General features: G+C 44.2%; 1 protein-coding gene across 1 annotated transcript; it reads left to right on the top strand.

Moving 5' to 3' along the window:
• The first annotated feature begins 11938 nt into the window (after window positions 1-11938).
• Window positions 11939-14194, top strand: LOC117531859 (cannabinoid receptor type 1B-like). Its single transcript, XM_034195046.1, has 2 exons — window positions 11939-12103; window positions 12680-14194. The coding sequence occupies exon 2, from the start codon at window positions 12746-12748 to the stop codon at window positions 14153-14155; it is 1410 nt and encodes a 469-aa protein (XP_034050937.1). The 5' UTR covers window positions 11939-12103; window positions 12680-12745; the 3' UTR covers window positions 14156-14194.
• Window positions 14195-18431: the final 4237 nt, after the last annotated feature.

Below are 18431 nucleotides of genomic sequence, written 5' to 3'. Positions count from 1 at the left end.
TCCACTGACTCGTGTCGCCAAACCAAGTAAAAACATTGTAAGTGGAACAAACAGACCTGTGTGACAGTGGTCTTACTTGCATCTAGCGGTCCAACAGATACGCAACAACGACTCTGGATGAAACGTGCAGATCACTGGTGGCCTGTGTTTATTATTTAGCTGTGCTGGTCACTGTTTTTTCTGTTTCCATTTTAAGTCATTTTTGCAGTGCTTTCATTCACAATTAAAGGTCTACCAACTACCACATTTCTTCAACTCTTTCAAACTAACATTAGCATACAGAGACTAGCCCATTGACTCTCAAATGGCATGCTGGGAAACTGAGTTTTTACACGTGGTTCAATATTCTAGAACTGGGTGTATTATCTCCTTTTTTTTACTTTTTTGTCACATAATTTTGTTTAAAATTACCATTTTCTTGACAGCACATCTAGTTATTCACATCCCTTTTTGCTGTGGTTGTTTGTATTTTTTTCTCTCCATAAACAAATTTTGTTCAATGAGCAATGAGGTTTTTTTTTTTCCTCAACAAGATGCCATTAAATAAAAATTTGCTGCTGTCTTCAAGTGTTTTTGTCCCCTAAGAAGAATGCTCCAACTTTTATCTTTTTTTTTAAGTGACACAGGAGGGGTATATGATGGGTAACTTCTGCAGGGAGTCCGCTTTATTTGTCCCTGTTTGTTTCCCCGATTAAAAGTAGTGCAAAATGTAACAACAACAACCTTTGATTTGCATAATGAAGGCCGGTTGGTGCATATAATTGCTTGATAAATTGAATAATGAGCAAGCACATGACTGGGAATAAATGTGCAAGCATGTGACTCTGAATGGAAAAAAGCAATCAAGTGCTGATTTTCTAAAATGCCATTTACTGTAATTTAACTTTTTTCTCACCATGGCTTGACTTAAACTTGATTGGTCTCCTTTGGCACAATATGAGGCACATAAGAATAAATTACAGACCAGGAAATGGTTAAAATCTGGGAGTGTTCAACCACGGCCTCCTCTGTTTATGCATCTTTTCCTCCCTGCACTCCATCTTCCAACCCCTCGACACAAGCACATCAGCCTGCTTTAGAGTCTTGTCAAGTAACATGCTGTGTTTGTAACCACTAGATTTAAGCTCCCCCCGGGAGCCTTCTGGCTTTCAGAAAAATAGTCAAAATAATTGCCTTTTCCCTAAGTATGGCTTTCTAGATTGGTGAAATCTGATCAAATCAAATCCCCATGTTGTTAAAGATAAGTGTACTGTTTAAGGATGCATATAAATTCTATTATATGGTAAACATACAAATAAGTATAAATATACACACAGAGGAAATGAACCTGTGTGCAAGGAAAATGTAGGTTTTAGAGTGCCACTCAAGAAACTGTAAATGAAAAAGAATCTTAAATGAGGTGAATCATGAAGGGGGAAAAAAATCAATCTTTGAAAATTACTCGCAATATTTACCACACTGAAAAACGTGAAACACAGTGCACTTCATTCAAAGTACTTATTTACATTGGTCTAATGGAAAATTGTGGTTTCCAGTTTAAATCTGCTGGAATCACTTTACAAAATCCTAAATATACATTGTGAGAAACTAAAAAAAATTAGCTGTAACAAATTAAATCATGAACTTCAGGTTTAAACCCCTCAACAAATGTTTGATACATAGGAATGGCAGATACGAGGCTTTTTGAAACTAACTTCAAACCAAATTAACCAATTGCTTCATAAAATGATTCACAGCTTCTGTTTTCTCAAAACGACTACATGAAACAGTTATTTAAGAAAGTGTTTTACTGCTTCAGAATGCTCAAAACACAACATAAACCATTTGAATAAGAAAATCATGTATTGCTTCAGAAAACTTGAAGCACTATATAAGATAATTAGTTCAGGAAATGATAGCCTGTTTTAACATGCTTGAAACACTAAATGAACCTTTTCCATCAGAAAATAATTCATTGTTTTCAAATGTTTGAGATATGAAATGAAAAGCTTACCGTACAAAAATAAGTCAGTGTTTTAAAATATTTCAATCACTAACTGAAACTTTTGAAAAAATTGCAGTTATAAGTTGCTCAAAACATGAAATAAAACATTCAGAAAATGATTCAGTGTTTTCAAAGAAAATTACTGACTGATATGAAATGATTAAAACACTGTATAAACCAATTGCTTCACAAAATCACTTACAGTTCCAAAATGCTTAAAACACTAAATTAAATCATTAATTCAGAAAATGGTTCATTTGTTTTGAAACATCAGAAACACCAAATTACATGTTTCATTCAGAAAACTATTTACTGTTTTCAGGAGTGAACCATCTTCCACAATAACTGCAGTGGGATGAGATGCAGGTTTGGATGAACAAAGTTCTTTGACTCCTCTGCAGGGTCACTAGACCACAGTAACTTGTATTGTAACTGGTAAAATATATTCTTACAATTTGTTCAAAATGCATGTTGCTTTTTACAAATTAGAAATATATAAAACGTGCTTTACAAATAATGCCTCACATTCACCCCAATGTGAGGGTGCTCCCATACAAGGTACTCACTACACATCAGGAGCAACTAGGGGATTAAGGACCTTGCTCAAGGGCCCTTGGTGATTTTCCATCAGGCTGGGATTTGAACCGAGGATCCTCTGCTCTCAAGCCCAATGCTTTAACCATTAGACCATCACCTCCCCTATCATTAGAAAATGATTAATTGTTTGAAAATGCTAAAAACACTAAATACAACTGTTTCCTCAAAATTGATATAGAATAAATGTATTTAAAACCCTAAGTGAAAGACTTTTTTTTCATAACACTAAATGACATTAAATGGAATAACTGCTTCAGGAAATGAGTGATATAAAGCGTTTGGACAAGAAGCTTTTTTTCTCACATCTCTCTTTCACAATTGTGATATTGTGGTGAGAATGACATCCAAAGTGATGACAATAATTATGATGATGGATGTGGACAGCAATATTCTGCTCTGAATGATGAAAGATATGGCTCTTTCCAGCCAAACCTACAAAACTTTACCCTGATACATGGAGAGCAGCTCGGCAGAGTTCATTTGTCACGATGAAGCAGACCTTCCAAAAATATACAATTTACACAGTCGTCATGGAAGAAATAGTGTCGTTTTGGATTTACTGTTCTGTCACAAATAAAAAAATAATATATGTCATGCCCTTCACAATGTTTGACAAAACAAAGACATTAGATCGCAAATGATGAAATAACACAAAACAAGATGGAGAATAAAAAGAAAACAGACAGCTGGCAAGAACAGAGACAAAAATTCTATATTCCAAGTGACAAGCATTTGCTTAAACTCATTTCAGAGTAATTAGTGCTCCTCTAACAAAACTGGTCATGTGCAATTCTCTGTGCTCAGTTCTTTTTGTTTCTCTGTGATACCAAATTACCAAATGTTGAGTATTTTCCAAAACAGGATACATGTAATTTGGGAGATGGCTCTGCTGTGATTGTGTAGTGGAAATAATTGCACAGCTGTGCAGGGTAGGAAAGCACTCTGTTTTTGTGCAAATGCACGTGACCCCCATTTGCAGTTGGCTACATAAACAGTGCAAAATATTCCAAATGGACTCATCGTGTCACTCGGGCAAGACTTTATGGGTGTGACAAAGGTACAGTGAGCAGTGTGTGTGTCTGTCTGTGCATCTCTGCTTATTAAAGTTAATTAAACACTGATTATATTTATTTTACTAACTCAGAATCAGCCTTGATGGTTGAATCATTTGAGTTAACTACATTTTAATGGTTTGAAGTCATCGGTTTCCTCAAAATGATTGAGATGAACAATTGTGTCTGGTTTTCTAGTCAGGTCAGGTCTGCTGTAGGAGCATGTGCTGGTACAATAGTCACTGCATCCACCATACTACGGAATCATCCTTAGCCTAGATTTACAGTTGTGCAGAAATACATCTGGTCCATCCCCACCTCCTGAAAGTAGCTCTATGTCTGCTGCAGTCACGTAATGCATGCCTCTCATTAGCCTTTTGCAGTTGCTGGGGTCCTTAGTACTGACCCACCTGTGTGCTGGATCACGTCCATGGAGTGTACCACATGTTCACAGTGTCGTCACTGATGGTCCCTCGCAACACAAATAGTGCTCCTCAGCCAAGTCTTCCTAATTGACCACTTATTTGACACATTTTATTTGAGTCGTACCCAAGTATTCTTTGGAGACATCTAGTACCAAAGGCATTTAGGCATCACCTTAGAGCTCTGCATAGCTGCCAACCGTCCCATATTGGGTGGTATTTACCTCCATGTCACCATGTCGGGGGTAAATACTGTTGGCACTCTTGGCTATGTGTGGGTGTCCAGTATTGGTACATTCGAATGTTGGCAGATATGGCCATGGTTAGTCTCCACAGCTCAACCATATACAAATACCGTACTAGTAGTGCTATGACCCTAAAGAGTATCAGTCTCCTACAAAGACCTCAGCTTTGTCAAACACCTCTGTTCAGTAGCCTCATGGCTTTGTAAGAACTTTTCCAGTCATCTCTTGGCTGCACAGGCTGAGCTACGAGGGATATGAATGTCACTACCAAAACGAATCTTGCAACAAGTTTGACACTGATGGCCAAAGTCCATGAAGTGACTAAAAGCCTGGATCTTACCCTTGATCCAGGACAATCACAAACCCAGACACTTTGATTCCACAGTCAGCTTCTCTCATACCCCAATCGGGACATTTACTGATTCCACAAAGATCACAGCATTGTCCACAAAGTCAAGGTGAGTGAACCTTTCCTCTCTGAGAGAGGCACTGAAGTTCGTGGATTCTACACCCTTATCCAATACATAGTCCATGCAAGCACTGAACAGAGTCGGATCCAGAACACATCCTTGATGAATGCCACAATTTACTGGGAAGAAGTCAGACACTATCTCTGCTCCACACGGCACTCACAATACCTGGGTATAAGCTAGCTGTGATGTCCAGTAACTGATTGGGGTTTTTGAGCATTCTCAGGATGCCCCATAAAGCACCCCAAGTAACCAAAACCAAAATCAGTTTCTGAAATCAGCACAGGCCACAAAGAAGCAGTGCTGATATTCACTCTTACATTCAATGAATAGGATGCAGTGTGTGATCAACTTCTTGGGTATGAAACCACACTGCTCTGGTTGCTTAGTAAATGATTTGGCACCGAACCCCTGTTGAGAATAATCATTGCAAGCACCTTGGCCAGTACGGACAGCATTGTTGTACCTCTCTAATTGTTGCAGTCTAGGTAATCACACCCAGAGAGGGAGAACAAGTGCTTTCATCTACTCAACTGGGATGACATACCTGCCTCCAAAATTGAAGCAATGATTGCCTGCAACCCGGGGAGAACAGCAGGGGAACAGGAGAGGTCTTACAATGCAACATAAATATGTAAGAAGAGCTCAGTGTCCAGCTGTCAGCCCGATGACAAAGACTGCAGTCAGACATGTCTGTCTCCTGAAAGATGAGTGTCTGGTTCAGATCCTGCAACCTTTAGGAGGAGAATGTGTGACCAGCAAGACTACTACCAAGATCACAATCCAGATTCTTTTACTGTTGGTCTTCAACAGTGATTATAATAAAGCACCTCATATCAAGCGTCCAAGCTTTATGAAATGAACTGGATGCCAATCCAGTCCTACAGGACCCTCAGATTCTATTGAACCCAGAGCATAGTGATGCTCATGCTCCTCAGTGGGATCAGGTATGTACTTTCATACCACTCAAACAGTGCAGGATGTGGTACTTCTCATTATTCCGTTTGCATACATATGCTAGCATGGTTAAAAATGGAACTATTTTCTTCTCAAACAGCTACATCAAGGAACTGTGTGATAGAATTAATTTAAAAGTATTTGGAATGGCACCATGTGTACTCACTATCTGCAAAGTCCATTTTACTCTGCAAACTTTAATATGTACATGATAGAGCAAAACTACAAGTTAGAGTTTTAACACGACCGCAAGTGTCACTTTAACTTATATCCAGTCAATTTAGTTCAATTCACTTTGATTCACACCAAATTACAACAAAGCTGCTCCAAGACGTTTCCAACCCAATCTCACATTTGAACTTAAGTTAGCAAGTTAGATCAAGTCTAACTTACAAACATAAGTTTAAACAACTTAATTCTGTTGTGAAAGTGTAGGAACACGGACCCACAACAGGGGGCGCAAATGAACGGACAATGGAGTAAGTCAAATAACAACGCTTTACTGTTGTGAATGTGCACAACGAATACAACCAATCACGGAAATGGACAACAGTCAATTCACAAAAGTGTCGTGTGGGCAGGCTCGAAGATAGGAGACGCCTCTCCAAGGTAAGACCGGAACCACACGGCTTCCTCCACCACAGGACCCCAGGAATACTGGAGCCGGCAAGTCCCGAACTCCCAGGTGGCCACTGCCTCCGCGTGTCGGACCTGGTACTGCTGGCGAGGAACAAAGAACAGTTAGATGGGGGCGCGTTTGCACCCAAGACTCCGAACAGCAGGGAAGTTACCTCCACCTCTCGTTGGAACAGTAATCCACAAACTAAGCACAAATCCAAAAGGATACACTCCGTCAGCTTTGAAACGTTACCTCTCAGGTAGAAACGATATCTCGGCAATGAGGTGGAGATGCCGTCCTGCTGATATACCCCACTGATGATTGCTGTCAGCTGTCTCAGGTGATGGGTGACAGCTGTCACCTTGGCTGCTCCTGTGAGGCGGCGGCGCCCTCTGGTGCCTGGAGCCCACACTCCAGGCAGGGCGCCCACTGGTGGTGGTGGGCCAGCAGTACCTCCTCTTCAGCGGCCCACACAACAGGACCCCCCCCCCTCAACGGGCGCCTCCTGGCGCCCGACCGGGTTTGTCCGGGTGGCGACGGTAGAAGTCGGCCAGGAGGGCCGGGTCCAGGATGAAGCTCCTCTTCACCCAGGAGCGTTCTTCGGGACCGTACCCCTCCCAGTCCACCAGATATTGAAAGCCCCGGCCCATCCGTCGGACGTCCAACAGCCGGCGCACTGTCCAAGCCGGCTCGCCATCGATGATCCGGGCAGGAGGTGGTGCCGGACCAGGTGCACAGAGGGGCGAGGTGTGATGGGGCTTGATCTTTGACACATGAAATACTGGATGGATCCGCAGTGAGGCTGGAAGCCGAAGCCTCACTGCGGCGGGATTGATGACCTTGAGAATCTTAAACGGACCTATGTATCTGTCTTGCAGTTTTGGGGAGGCCACTTGCAGTGGAATATCCTTGGTGGACAACCACACTTCCTGCCCGGGGCGATACGTAGGGGCCGGGGTCCGCCGCTGGTCTGCATGGGTCTTCGCCCTCATCCGGGCCTTCAACAAAGCAGAACGGGCGGCACGCCACACCCGACAGCACTTCCGCAGGTGGGCCTGGACCGAGGGCACACCGACCTCTCCCTCAACCACCGGGAATAATGGGGGCTGATACCCCAAACACACCTCAAAGGGGGAGAGGCCGGTGGCTGATGACACTTGACTGTTGTGGGCGTAAGACCGAACGGCATGACCAGGTACTCAAAATGTCCTAACGGGGTGTTAAATGCCGTCTTCCACTCGTCTCCCTTCCGGATCCGAACCAGGTGATACGCATTCCTAAGATCAAGCTTGGTGAATATCTTGGCTCCATGCAGGGGCGTGAACACCGAATCCAACAAGGGTAAGGGGTATCGGTTACGAACCGTGATTTCGTTCAGCCCCCTGTAATCAATGCATGGACATAATCCGCCATCCTTTTTCCCCACAAAAAAGAAACCCGCACCCATCGGGGAGGTGGAATTCCGGATCAACCCGGCAGCCAAAGAGTCCCGGATGTAGGTCTCCATTGATTCGCGTTCAGGTCATGAGAGGTTGTACAGCCTACTGGACGGGAACTCAACGCCTGGAACCAAATCAATGGCACAATCATATGGGCGGTGTGGGGGAAGGGTGAGCGCCAGATCCTTGCTAAACACCTCCGCAAGGTCATGGTACTCCACCGGCACCGTCCCTAGATTGGGCGGGGCTCTGACCTCCTCCCTGGCCTGGGAACCGGGAGGAACCGAGGAACCTAAACATACCCGATGGCAGGTTTCGCTCCACTGAACCACTACCCCGGACGGCCAATCGATCCGGGGATTGTGTTTCAACATCCAGGGGAAACCTAAAATCACACGGGAGGTGGCCGGAGTCACGAAAAACTCGATCTCCTCCCGGTGATTCCCTGACACCACCAGTGTTACTGGTGGTGTCTTGTGAGTGATTGGAGGGAGTAGGGAGCCATCTAGCGCCCGTACCTGCACAGGCGACGTAAGCGCCACCAGAGGGAACCCTATCTCCCTGGCCCATTTGCTGTCTAGCAAATTCCCTTCTGAGCCCGTGTCCACCAGTGCTGGGGCCTTCAGGGTTAAATCCTCATAAAGGATTGTAACTGGGAGTCGTGTGGCGATGTGGGTGTGTCCCACGTGAATGTCTCGGCCCACCCCTAGCCCAGTTCCAAGGGGCGGGCGTTGGTGTTTAACCGCTCGGGGCAGTCTCTTAATTGATGCTCAATCGAGCCACAAACAAAACACGCCCCGCGGGCCAGCCTCCTTTGTGTAACCGGTGCCCTAAATGTTGCCCTACTCGTGTCCATAGCTTCGTCAGCAGGGGGGGCTGTAACCGCACAGAGCGCAGGGGCCGTGGAGCGTGGGGAGTGCGGAACGTGGTCGGAACCGGAAGGGAGAGGGACGACACGTGCCTGGCCACGCCCTTCGTCTCGTTCCCGACGGCGCTAATCTAACCGATTGTCTAATCGTATAACCAGATCGATAAGCCCATCTAAATCCCGCGGTTCGTCCTTAGCCACCAGGTGCTCCTTGAGGACCAACGACAGTCCGTTTACGAAGGCGGCGCAGAGGGCAGCGCTATTCCAGCCGGACCTCGCAGCCGCGATGCAGAAGTCGACTGCATAGGCAGCTGCGCTCCGGCGCCCCTGTCTCATTGACAGCAGCACGGCTGAAGCGGTCTCTCCTCTATTAGGGTGATCGAACACTGTTCTGAGCTCCCTCACAAACCCATCATATGTCAGAAGGAGCCGTGAACTTTGCTCCCAGAGCGCTGTAGCCCAAGCGCATGCCTCACCACGAAGCAGATTTATCACATAAGCTACTTTGCTAGCGTCGGTCGCGTACATGACGGGACGCTGTGCGAAGACAAGCGAACACTGCATAAGAAAATCCGCGCACGTCTCCACAAAGCCTCCGTACGGCTCTGGGGGGCTTATGTATGCTTCAGGGGAAGGTGGGAGGGGTCGTTGAACGACCAGTGGAACGTCGCTGTTACGCACAGGGTCGACGGGAGGGAGAGCCGCAGCGGCGCCCGGAGGGCGCGCTTCCACCTGCGCGGCGAGAGCCTCCACCCTGCGGTTCAGGAGGACGTTCTGCTCGGTCATCAAATCCAACCGAGTCGTGAAAGCGGTGAGGATCCGCTGCAACTCACCGATTACCCCTCCTGCGGACGCCTGTGCGCCCTGTTCTTCCATTGGCCGTTCAACAGCCGGTTGACGCCCCTCGGGATCCATGACGCTGGCCGAGATATCCTGTTGTGAAAGTGTAGGAACACGGACCCACAACAGGGGGCGCAAATGAACGGACAATGGAGTAAGTCAAATAACAACGCTTTACTGTTGTGAATGTGCACAACGAATACAACCAATCACGGAAATGGATAACAGTCAATTCACAAAAGTGTCGTGTGGGCAGGCTCGAAGATAGGAGACGCCTCTCCAAGGTAAGACCGGAACCACACGGCTTCCTCCGCCACAGGACCCCGGGAATACTGGAGCCGCCAAGTCCCGAACTCCCAGGTGGCCACTGCCTCCGCGTGTCGGACCTGGTACTGCTGGCGAGGAACAAAGAACAGTTAGATGGGGGCGCGTTTGCACCCAAGACTCCGAACAGCAGGGAAGTTACCTCCACCTCTCGTTGGAACAGTAATCCACAAACTAAGCACAAATCCAAAAGGATACACTCCGTCAGCTTTGATACGTTACCTCTCAGGTAGAAACGATATCTCGGCAATGAGGTGGAGATGCCGTCCTGCTGATATACCCCACTGATGATTGCTGTCAGCTGTCTCAGGTGATGGGTGACAGCTGTCACCTTGGCTGCTCCTGTGAGGCGGCGGCGCCCTCTGGTGCCTGGAGCCCGCACTCTAGGCAGGGCGCCCACTGGTGGTGGGCCAGCAGTACCCCCTCTTCAGCGGCCCACACAACAAATTCATTCAGGTTTTACCCATTATAATGCTTTTTTAAGTTGGTTCAACTATTCACTTTTTTCATTGTGGTAAGGAAAAACTCTCTCTGGTCAGACTTATATAAACTCTGTATAGTGTTCATTTTAACATTATCTGAGTTAAATTGACACTAATGATTTTGCTGTACAATTGCTGGGAGTTCCAGCCCCCTGTGAGCCTTACATGGAATAAGCAAATTTCAAAAATGGATTTTGCTGTACAGCCTCTGTGCTGACAAAAAAAGTCCCACTGTTTTAGTCTTGTTTTCCATGTAATAAGCACCATATATAATGGATTTTCTGCTCACATCGGATAAAATGTCCCGTCTGATCTCAAAGTATTTCCATTAAAAACTCCTCGCATGTAGGACCGGAGTCATTTCCGTGATTAAAAAAAATGGCCGTTTATTTTTTTCGCATTGTGCTCACTCAGACCCGCAGCCTGATGTGCACCTGTTAAGTCAGATACAGCAAAAGGCTGTGATTTGATACTTTTCTGCTTCCTTCATCTCCCATCATATTTGAATAGTTTTTGCAGTGCGCACGCTGATTACAAATGGATCAGAAAAGTCAACACATTTATAACACAGAGTCTGTAAAAACTGGAAATTGTACAGTTTACCTTTTGAATTAGAGGTGATGATTGTAGAAAGAAAAGCTTGTTGAGGGTCAAATTAGTGCAGAATAAAGCATAATCCAGAGATGTTCATGCATGTCATTGCATGACACGGAGTTACAGAAACATAAATCAGGCTTTGAATTAATTAAATAAATCATCATAAATTGTAAATTTATGTAAATTTGATAGCTTAACTATTTTTATATTGATTTTTATAGCACCTGTACCTGGATCTGTTGCTGTATGCGGTTAACTGATAAAAAAAAAAAAAATGTTGAAAACATAAAAGGCTCATTCAGTAGTTCAGCACATTTGGACCCAAAATGGCGCCATGCTCTAAGTTGATGCTGCGCTCTCAATAAAGGAACCCTAATGTCTCCCCCCGCCCCATCCCCAAAACATTTGCACAGCATGTCATGATTCAGCAGCACGAAATATACATTAATCTATCGGTTCGTGATATTGTCATGAAAGCGTCACATTTTCATAACGGGAGCATGAATTCATTGTAATACATTCCGTGATGGCTGCACAAAATGAAAAGAGAAGTGTGTGTGTGTGTGTGGGGGGGGGGGGGGGGGGGGTTATGGTTAGGGTTGGGATTGGGGGAAGGATTAGGGTTAGGTTATGGTTAAGGTTAGGGTTGGGGGTAGGAGTAAGGTTAGTAATAGTCAGTTAAAAAAGAAAAACCATGAGACTGGGTTGGTCTTGTCAGAAGGGTGACTGTTATTATCAGTTCTATCAGTTGTTGGCAATTCAAATGTATGTTCGAAATGGCAACATGTATGGAGTACTGACTTAAAATTTACTTTAAAATGTATATTTGACCATTAATTACAAAATTTATCCACATTTTAAAAAAATGAAAAAAAAAAAATCATCCTCCCACCAAGAAAAGAAATCTATGAAGCCGGAGGTGTGGTTGCTGAAGGATGCGCGCTCCTACACCTCAGACCACGTGACCAGGCGCACAAAGCGCAGTCTTTTAAGCCACCCTCTGCCACAAACACGCCCCGCCGTAACACTCGGAGCGCTTTTTCTTCCCGTGGAAATCATCCACAACTACAATTAATCACCTCATCCTGGCTTCATGTTTGTGCGGAACTGCTGCTTCTGAGGAACAAAGGAGGAATCCCACTACATTTTTTATTTATTTATTTTAAATCACGGATCAGAACAAAGTGTTTGTGCTGAAAAAATGAAGGTATGCATGTATCTATTTATTTTTGTTTGTTTGTTTTGCTTTTATTTGTTTTGATTATTAAATTTTAAATAATGTATTTTGGGTGTTTCATTTCTTCCACTGTGCTTTGTTGGCTGTTTTTTAAATTATTATTATTTCTTACAAAGCTATCTCATTGGCGGCATATTTAATTGTTTATTTCAGCTTCATAAAATTTCATTCTTCTTCCTTCATGCAAACTTAGCTGTTAATAATTAATGTGATCATTAAGTGGAAAATGGTTCAGTGGACAGATATGTGCGCGCTTCATCCTATTTCTCCCTTGATGCTTAATTAATCCAATGATTAATATAAAAAACTGCTATATGACCTGCTTTAATTAATATAGGAAAGCCTGGCTGTCCTGCATACTTAATGCAGTGATTTCCCCTGAGGCAGAACAGGTTTGTCATCAACTGCTCAGGTTCCCGCTATTGTCCTTCTGCTAGAGTCAGCTGGCTTGTGCATAAATTCTCCTACTTCTTCTTGTTGCTTCCTGCACACTTTTCTATTTAACTGCACATTCATTTATAGCATTTTTCCCTTTTTTCTTCACAGACATCCTTTAGATCCACGTTGCACCATTATGTCGTACAGCTTTGCGCCACTCACCTCTAATCAGCCATGAAGTTGGATTTGCAAAGCATAGCGGGTGCTACAATGAGTACATTACCAACAGGTGGGCAGTACCTCGGCTCCAACGACGCCAGCTATGATGACCCTTCCATTGATTCGAACCTAATCAAGCATGGGTTCCACATCGCTAAAACTCACTCTGCCTCTGTCGGCAGCTCCATCCCCTCAGGACTCATTCCTGGAAATAAGGAGGTGATCTATAGCAGCCTCGCCACCGTGTACCCCACCAACATATCTGACTTTCTGGGTAACGGGACCTCCATCGGGGGTGCAGCACAATGTGACAATGATATTGTGGACAACATGGAGTGTTTTATGATTCTGACTCCTAGTCAACAGCTGGCAGTAGCCATCCTGGCTCTCACCCTGGGGACTTTTACCGTGCTGGAGAACCTCATGGTGCTCTGTGTGATCCTACACTCCCAGACTCTACGATCTCGCCCTTCGTACCACTTCATTGGAAGTCTGGCTGTGGCTGATCTAATCGGAAGCATCATTTTTGTCTACAGCTTCTTGGACTTCCACGTCCTCCACAGGAAGGACAGCCCCAACATTTTCCTGTTCAAGCTGGCTGGGGTCATTGCTTCCTTCACTGCTTCTGTGGGCAGCCTGTTCCTCACAGCAATTGACCGCTACATCTCCATCCACAGGCCTATGGCCTACAAACGTATTGTGACCAAGACCAAAGCGGTCATTGCTTTCAGCATGATGTGGTTTATCTCCATCGTCATCTCTTTGCTCCCACTGCTGGGCTGGAACTGCAAGCGTCTCAACTCTGTCTGCTCGGACATTTTCCCTCTAATTGACCAGAAGTACCTGATGTTCTGGATCGGCATGACAAGCGTGTTGCTCTTGGTCATCATCTATGCCTACATGTTTATCCTCTGGAAGTCCCATAGCCATGCCGTCCGCATGCTCAGGCGTAGCTCCCAGAGGAGCATAATCGTCTACACAGCAGACGGCACAAAAGTCCAGACCGTGAGGCCTGAGCAGGCTCGGATGGACCTCCGTCTGGCTAAGACGCTTGTCCTGATCCTGGTGGCCCTCATCATCTGCTGGGGCCCACTTCTCGCCATCATGGTTTATGACCTCTTTGGGAAGGTGAACAACTTCATCAAGACTATATTTGCCTTTTGCAGCATGCTCTGCCTGCTCAACTCCACGGTGAACCCTGTGATTTACGCCATGAGGAGCAAGGACCTGCGCAGGGCCTTCCTCAACATCTGCCACATGTGCTGGGGAGTGACACAGCCTCTGGACAACAGCGCAGAGAGTGACTGGAACAGCAGGAGCTTGAGAGGCACCGTGAGAGCAGCCGGCTGTGTAAAGCGAAGAGTAAAAGTGGCCCAGATCGGCATCTCTGGAGCCACCGAGACCTCGACTGCAGAGCCGATTTAACGTTCTATACAGCTGTGAAAGATGTTGTGAAATAACTGCTCCCTGGCCTTGTGCTCTGAAATGTGCCAAAAAAAACAAGAGTCTTTGTTTCTTGCCATTAATATAGCAGTCTGTAAGTGACTGAGCTTTGAAGCCTGTGTTTCTGTGTTGTTAGAGATGCCCCCGTGTGTTTGTTACTGAGAAATGGTTTGTCAGGTCGCAGCTGTTTGGCTGCCGATGCCAGTGCCATTTCCCTTCATCACTTCATAATTTAGTCACCATCACTCGCCTGTTCGGTTAGTGATATTTTACTGTGAGAGGTTCTGTCGTCTTTGCTGTTGCATAAACGTGCACTTCTGAATTTCTCCTTATTTTGTCGTATCATTAATGAAAGATGGACCCTGTGGTGACTTTTGTGTTTTTACCTACAGTACAGCTTGCAAGTGAAATATGCTATTGTGATTTTAAATCAGCTATGAAGTATTTCAGTTTTTTTCATTTTTGTTTTTAACTGCACTATTGTGAAATGTGGTTCTTATTTTTTATGGATGTTTTTTGTGCAGAAAAAAAATGTATTTTTATCAAATCCAAACTGTAATCCGAGTAATGACTGAGGAATGGCATTGCTTATATATTTTTTATTTATTTAATTTTTTTTTTTTTGCATTTTATGAGGAGCTACACTGCCTTTGTCCTGTGATGCATTCATTGTGCCATTGGGCTCTATAAAAGTGTGCAAGAACTAAATAAACATATAAAATTTCTAATTTTTTTATCGTGAATTTAAACCGTACTTTTTTAAAGGAAACCAATAAAATTTAAATTAATCAGCACATTACTGCAATCAGATAACGGAGATGGAAATGGTTGGTTTTAATGGGAACTCAACTTTAGCTGTGTGTTGTATGATACTGCCCTCCTGTGGATTATTATTTTACATGGCACACTGTTGCCGAACAAAAGAAATTATCCATCTTAAATTCAAAATGGGAAATTGGCATTATAAGGGTGAGGCATATTTTACAGTACTACAAAGCCCAACAATTTTTTTTAAATTTTGTATTAATGTTTATTGTTTTTATTCTAAAGCACAAGTACACAAAAACTGGGTAAAGGTCAAAATTGGGAGTTGGAATTATAAAGGTGAGGCAAAGCCCACAATTCTTAAAAAAAAAAAAAAAAAAAAAAAAATCAGACACAAGTACACAAAAATCAAAATGAGAAATTTGCATTATAGGGGTGCGGTATAGTACTACATATCTCAGAAGTTTTTAAAATTTTAATTTGAATTATTTTATTGTCAAATACAGGTACACACAAACATTGTATAACAAATATAATAAGGATATAACTCATCAACAAAAACACTGCAATATAACCAAGCCAAGAAACACAAATCCAGGAGATATGCTGCCTCTCTTCAAACTATTAAACACAGATTCAACTAAAACATCAAATAACATACATGTGTGAATCATTTTCTTATTCAGACTCGAGCTCTCACTGAGAGCAGGTAAAATGATTGATTATGATAATATCTGCATATGAGAATCAAATCATCAATATCACTGGCCAAAAGCATAATAAAAATGATTAAATTTGTTAATCTGCATTTAACCACCACAAAAGCTTAGCAAGCACTGAATCTTACGTTGGAATCAATAATATTATTGCACATTTGTTGCTCATATCCTTTATACTGAAGACACATGATAAAGTCATACATCATGAAAAACATCGCATACGAGGTCTGTTAGAAAAGTTTCCAACCTTTTCATTTTTTTCAAAAACTATATGGATTTGAATCATGTGCGCTTGCATCAGCCAAGCTTGAACCTTCGTGCACATGCGTGAGTTTTTTCACGCCTGTCAGTTGCGTCATTCGCCTGTGGGCAGGCTTTGAGTGAGCACTGGTCCAGCCCCCTCGTCAGATTTTCATTGTCAGGGAAATGGCTGAGCGACTGCTGCTTTGCTCCATGAAAATTTTTTCAGAAACTGTGTGAGACAGCCAGCTGGAAACCATTCGGAAAATTCAGATGGCTTTCGGTGAAGATTCTATCGGCGTCACACAGATTAAGGAGGATTACAACCGGTTTAAAGACGGCGCACAATGGCGGATGGTGCGCCGCGCTCCGAGTCGCCATTGACAGGCTGAAACGACCAGATCATTTCCAAAGTGAAGGCTGTGTTGATCCGGGACGTCGTGTGACTACCAGAGAAATCACAGAAAATGTGGACATCAGCACTTTTGCAGCACATTCCACTGTTACAGGAGATTTTGTAATGAAAGACGTGCAGAGGAATTCGCGCATCGGGACGGAGCCGCAATGGCGCACAACAAAAAACACCTCCGTGTTGGAAGTCTCACAGGACGTGTTGTGGCATGTCCAGCTGTTACACAATTTCTCGGATACTCACTCGACTGAAAAGCCACCGAAAGCCATCTGAATCTTCCGAATGGTTTCCAACACGGAGGTGTTTTTTGTTGTGCGCCATGAGCAGCTCCGTCCCGACGCGCGAATTCCTCCGCACGTCTTTCATTACAAAATCTCCTGTAACAGTGGAATGTGCCGCAAAAGTGCTGATGTCCACATTTTCTGCGATTTCTCTGGTAGTCACACGACGTCCCAGATCAACACAGCCTTCACTTTGGAAATGATCTGGTCGTTTCAGCCTGTCGATGGCCGCTCGGAGCGCGGCGCACCATCCGCACATTGTGCACCGTCTTTAAACCGGTTGTAATCCTCCTTAATCTGTGTGACGCCGATACAATCTTCACCGAAAACCATCTGAATTTTCCGAATGGTTTGCACCTGGCTGTCTCACACAGTTTCTGAAAAAACTTTCATGGAGCAAAGCGGCAGTCGCTCAGCCATTTCCCTGACAATGAAAATCCGACGAGGGGGCTGGACCAGTGCTCACTCAAAGCCTGCCCACAGGCGAATGATGCAACCGACAGCCGTGAAAAAACTCACGCATGTGCAGGAAGGTTCAAGCTTGGCTGATGCAAGCGCACATGATTCAAATCCATACAGTTTTTGAAAAAAATAAAAAGGTCGGAAACTTTTCTAACAGACCTCGTATGTAAAAAAAAACAAACAAAAAACACCTTTTTTGTATATCTCAACAACCACGCAGCCTAGATGGATGTAATGCTCCTGGTGGGAGCATTATATTGATAGATGGTGAATTGATTTTGGAGTTGTTTGGTCAAAGGTCAAGGAAAAATGGACTGAAAAACTATTTTTGGTGGTGGTGGGGGGTACATCTTAACAACCAACAAGCCAAGATGGACAGGTTTTGGAGTAGTTTGGTTAAAGTCAAAGGTGAACAACCAAGAAGCCCAGAAGGATCATCTCACGTATGTATTAAACAGCAAAATATTGTGGTTGATTGATCTGAATGACTTCAAAATGAAGGCACCCAGAAGTTATATGATGAAGACATACATAGTCAAAACCAGCATTACACACATACGAGGGCTGTCAATAAAGTATAGGTCATTTTATTTTTTTCAAAAACTATATGGATTTCATTCATATGTTTTTACGTCAGACATGCTTGAACCCTCGTGCGCATGCGTGAGTTTTTCCACGCCTGTCGGTGACGTCATTCGCCTGTGAGCACTCCTTGTGGGAGGAGTCGTCCAGCCCCTCGTCGGAATTCCTTTGTCTGAGAAGTTGCTGAGAGACTGGCGCTTTGTTTGATCAAATTTTTGTCTAAACCTGTGAGACACATCGAAGTGGACACGGTTCGAAAAATTAAGCTGGTTTTCAGTGAAAATTTTAACGGCTGATGAGAGATTTTGAGGTGATACTGTCGCTTTAAGGACTTCCCATGGAGCGAGACGTCGTGCAGCGCTCTCAGGCGCCGTCGTCAGCCTGTTTCAAGCTGAAAACCTCCACATTTCAGGCTCTATTGATCCAGGACGTCGTGAGAGAACAGAGAAGTTTCAGAAGAAGTCGGTTTCAGCATTTTATAAAGGAGATTTTTTAAATGAAAGACGTGCGGATGGGTCCGCGCGTCGGGACGCAGCCGGTGCGGTGTGGCGGCACAGGAAAAACACCTCCGTGTTGATAACCATTTGTAAAATCCAGGCGGCTTTTGATGGCTTTCAGTGGAGTGAGTATATGAGAAATTGTTTAACAGCTGGACATGTTCCAACTTGTCCTTAAGGCTTCCAACAGAGGTGTTTTTCCTGTGGCGGAGCGTCGCGGACGCTGCAATCCGCCCGCATGTCTTTCATTAAAAAAATCTCCTTTAACAGTGGAATATCCGGATAAAATGCTGAAACCGA

Source organism: Thalassophryne amazonica, chromosome 19 (assembly GCF_902500255.1).
Source record: "Thalassophryne amazonica chromosome 19, fThaAma1.1, whole genome shotgun sequence".
NCBI lineage: Eukaryota > Metazoa > Chordata > Actinopteri > Batrachoidiformes > Batrachoididae > Thalassophryne > Thalassophryne amazonica.
This window is presented reverse-complemented; position numbering and strand designations above follow the sequence as displayed.

Bases quoted from the DNA above. Each gene is read 5' to 3' on its own strand.
- LOC117531859 (XM_034195046.1), top strand. From the start codon at position 12,746: ATGAAGTTGGATTTGCAAAGCATAGCGGGTGCTACAATGAGTACATTA.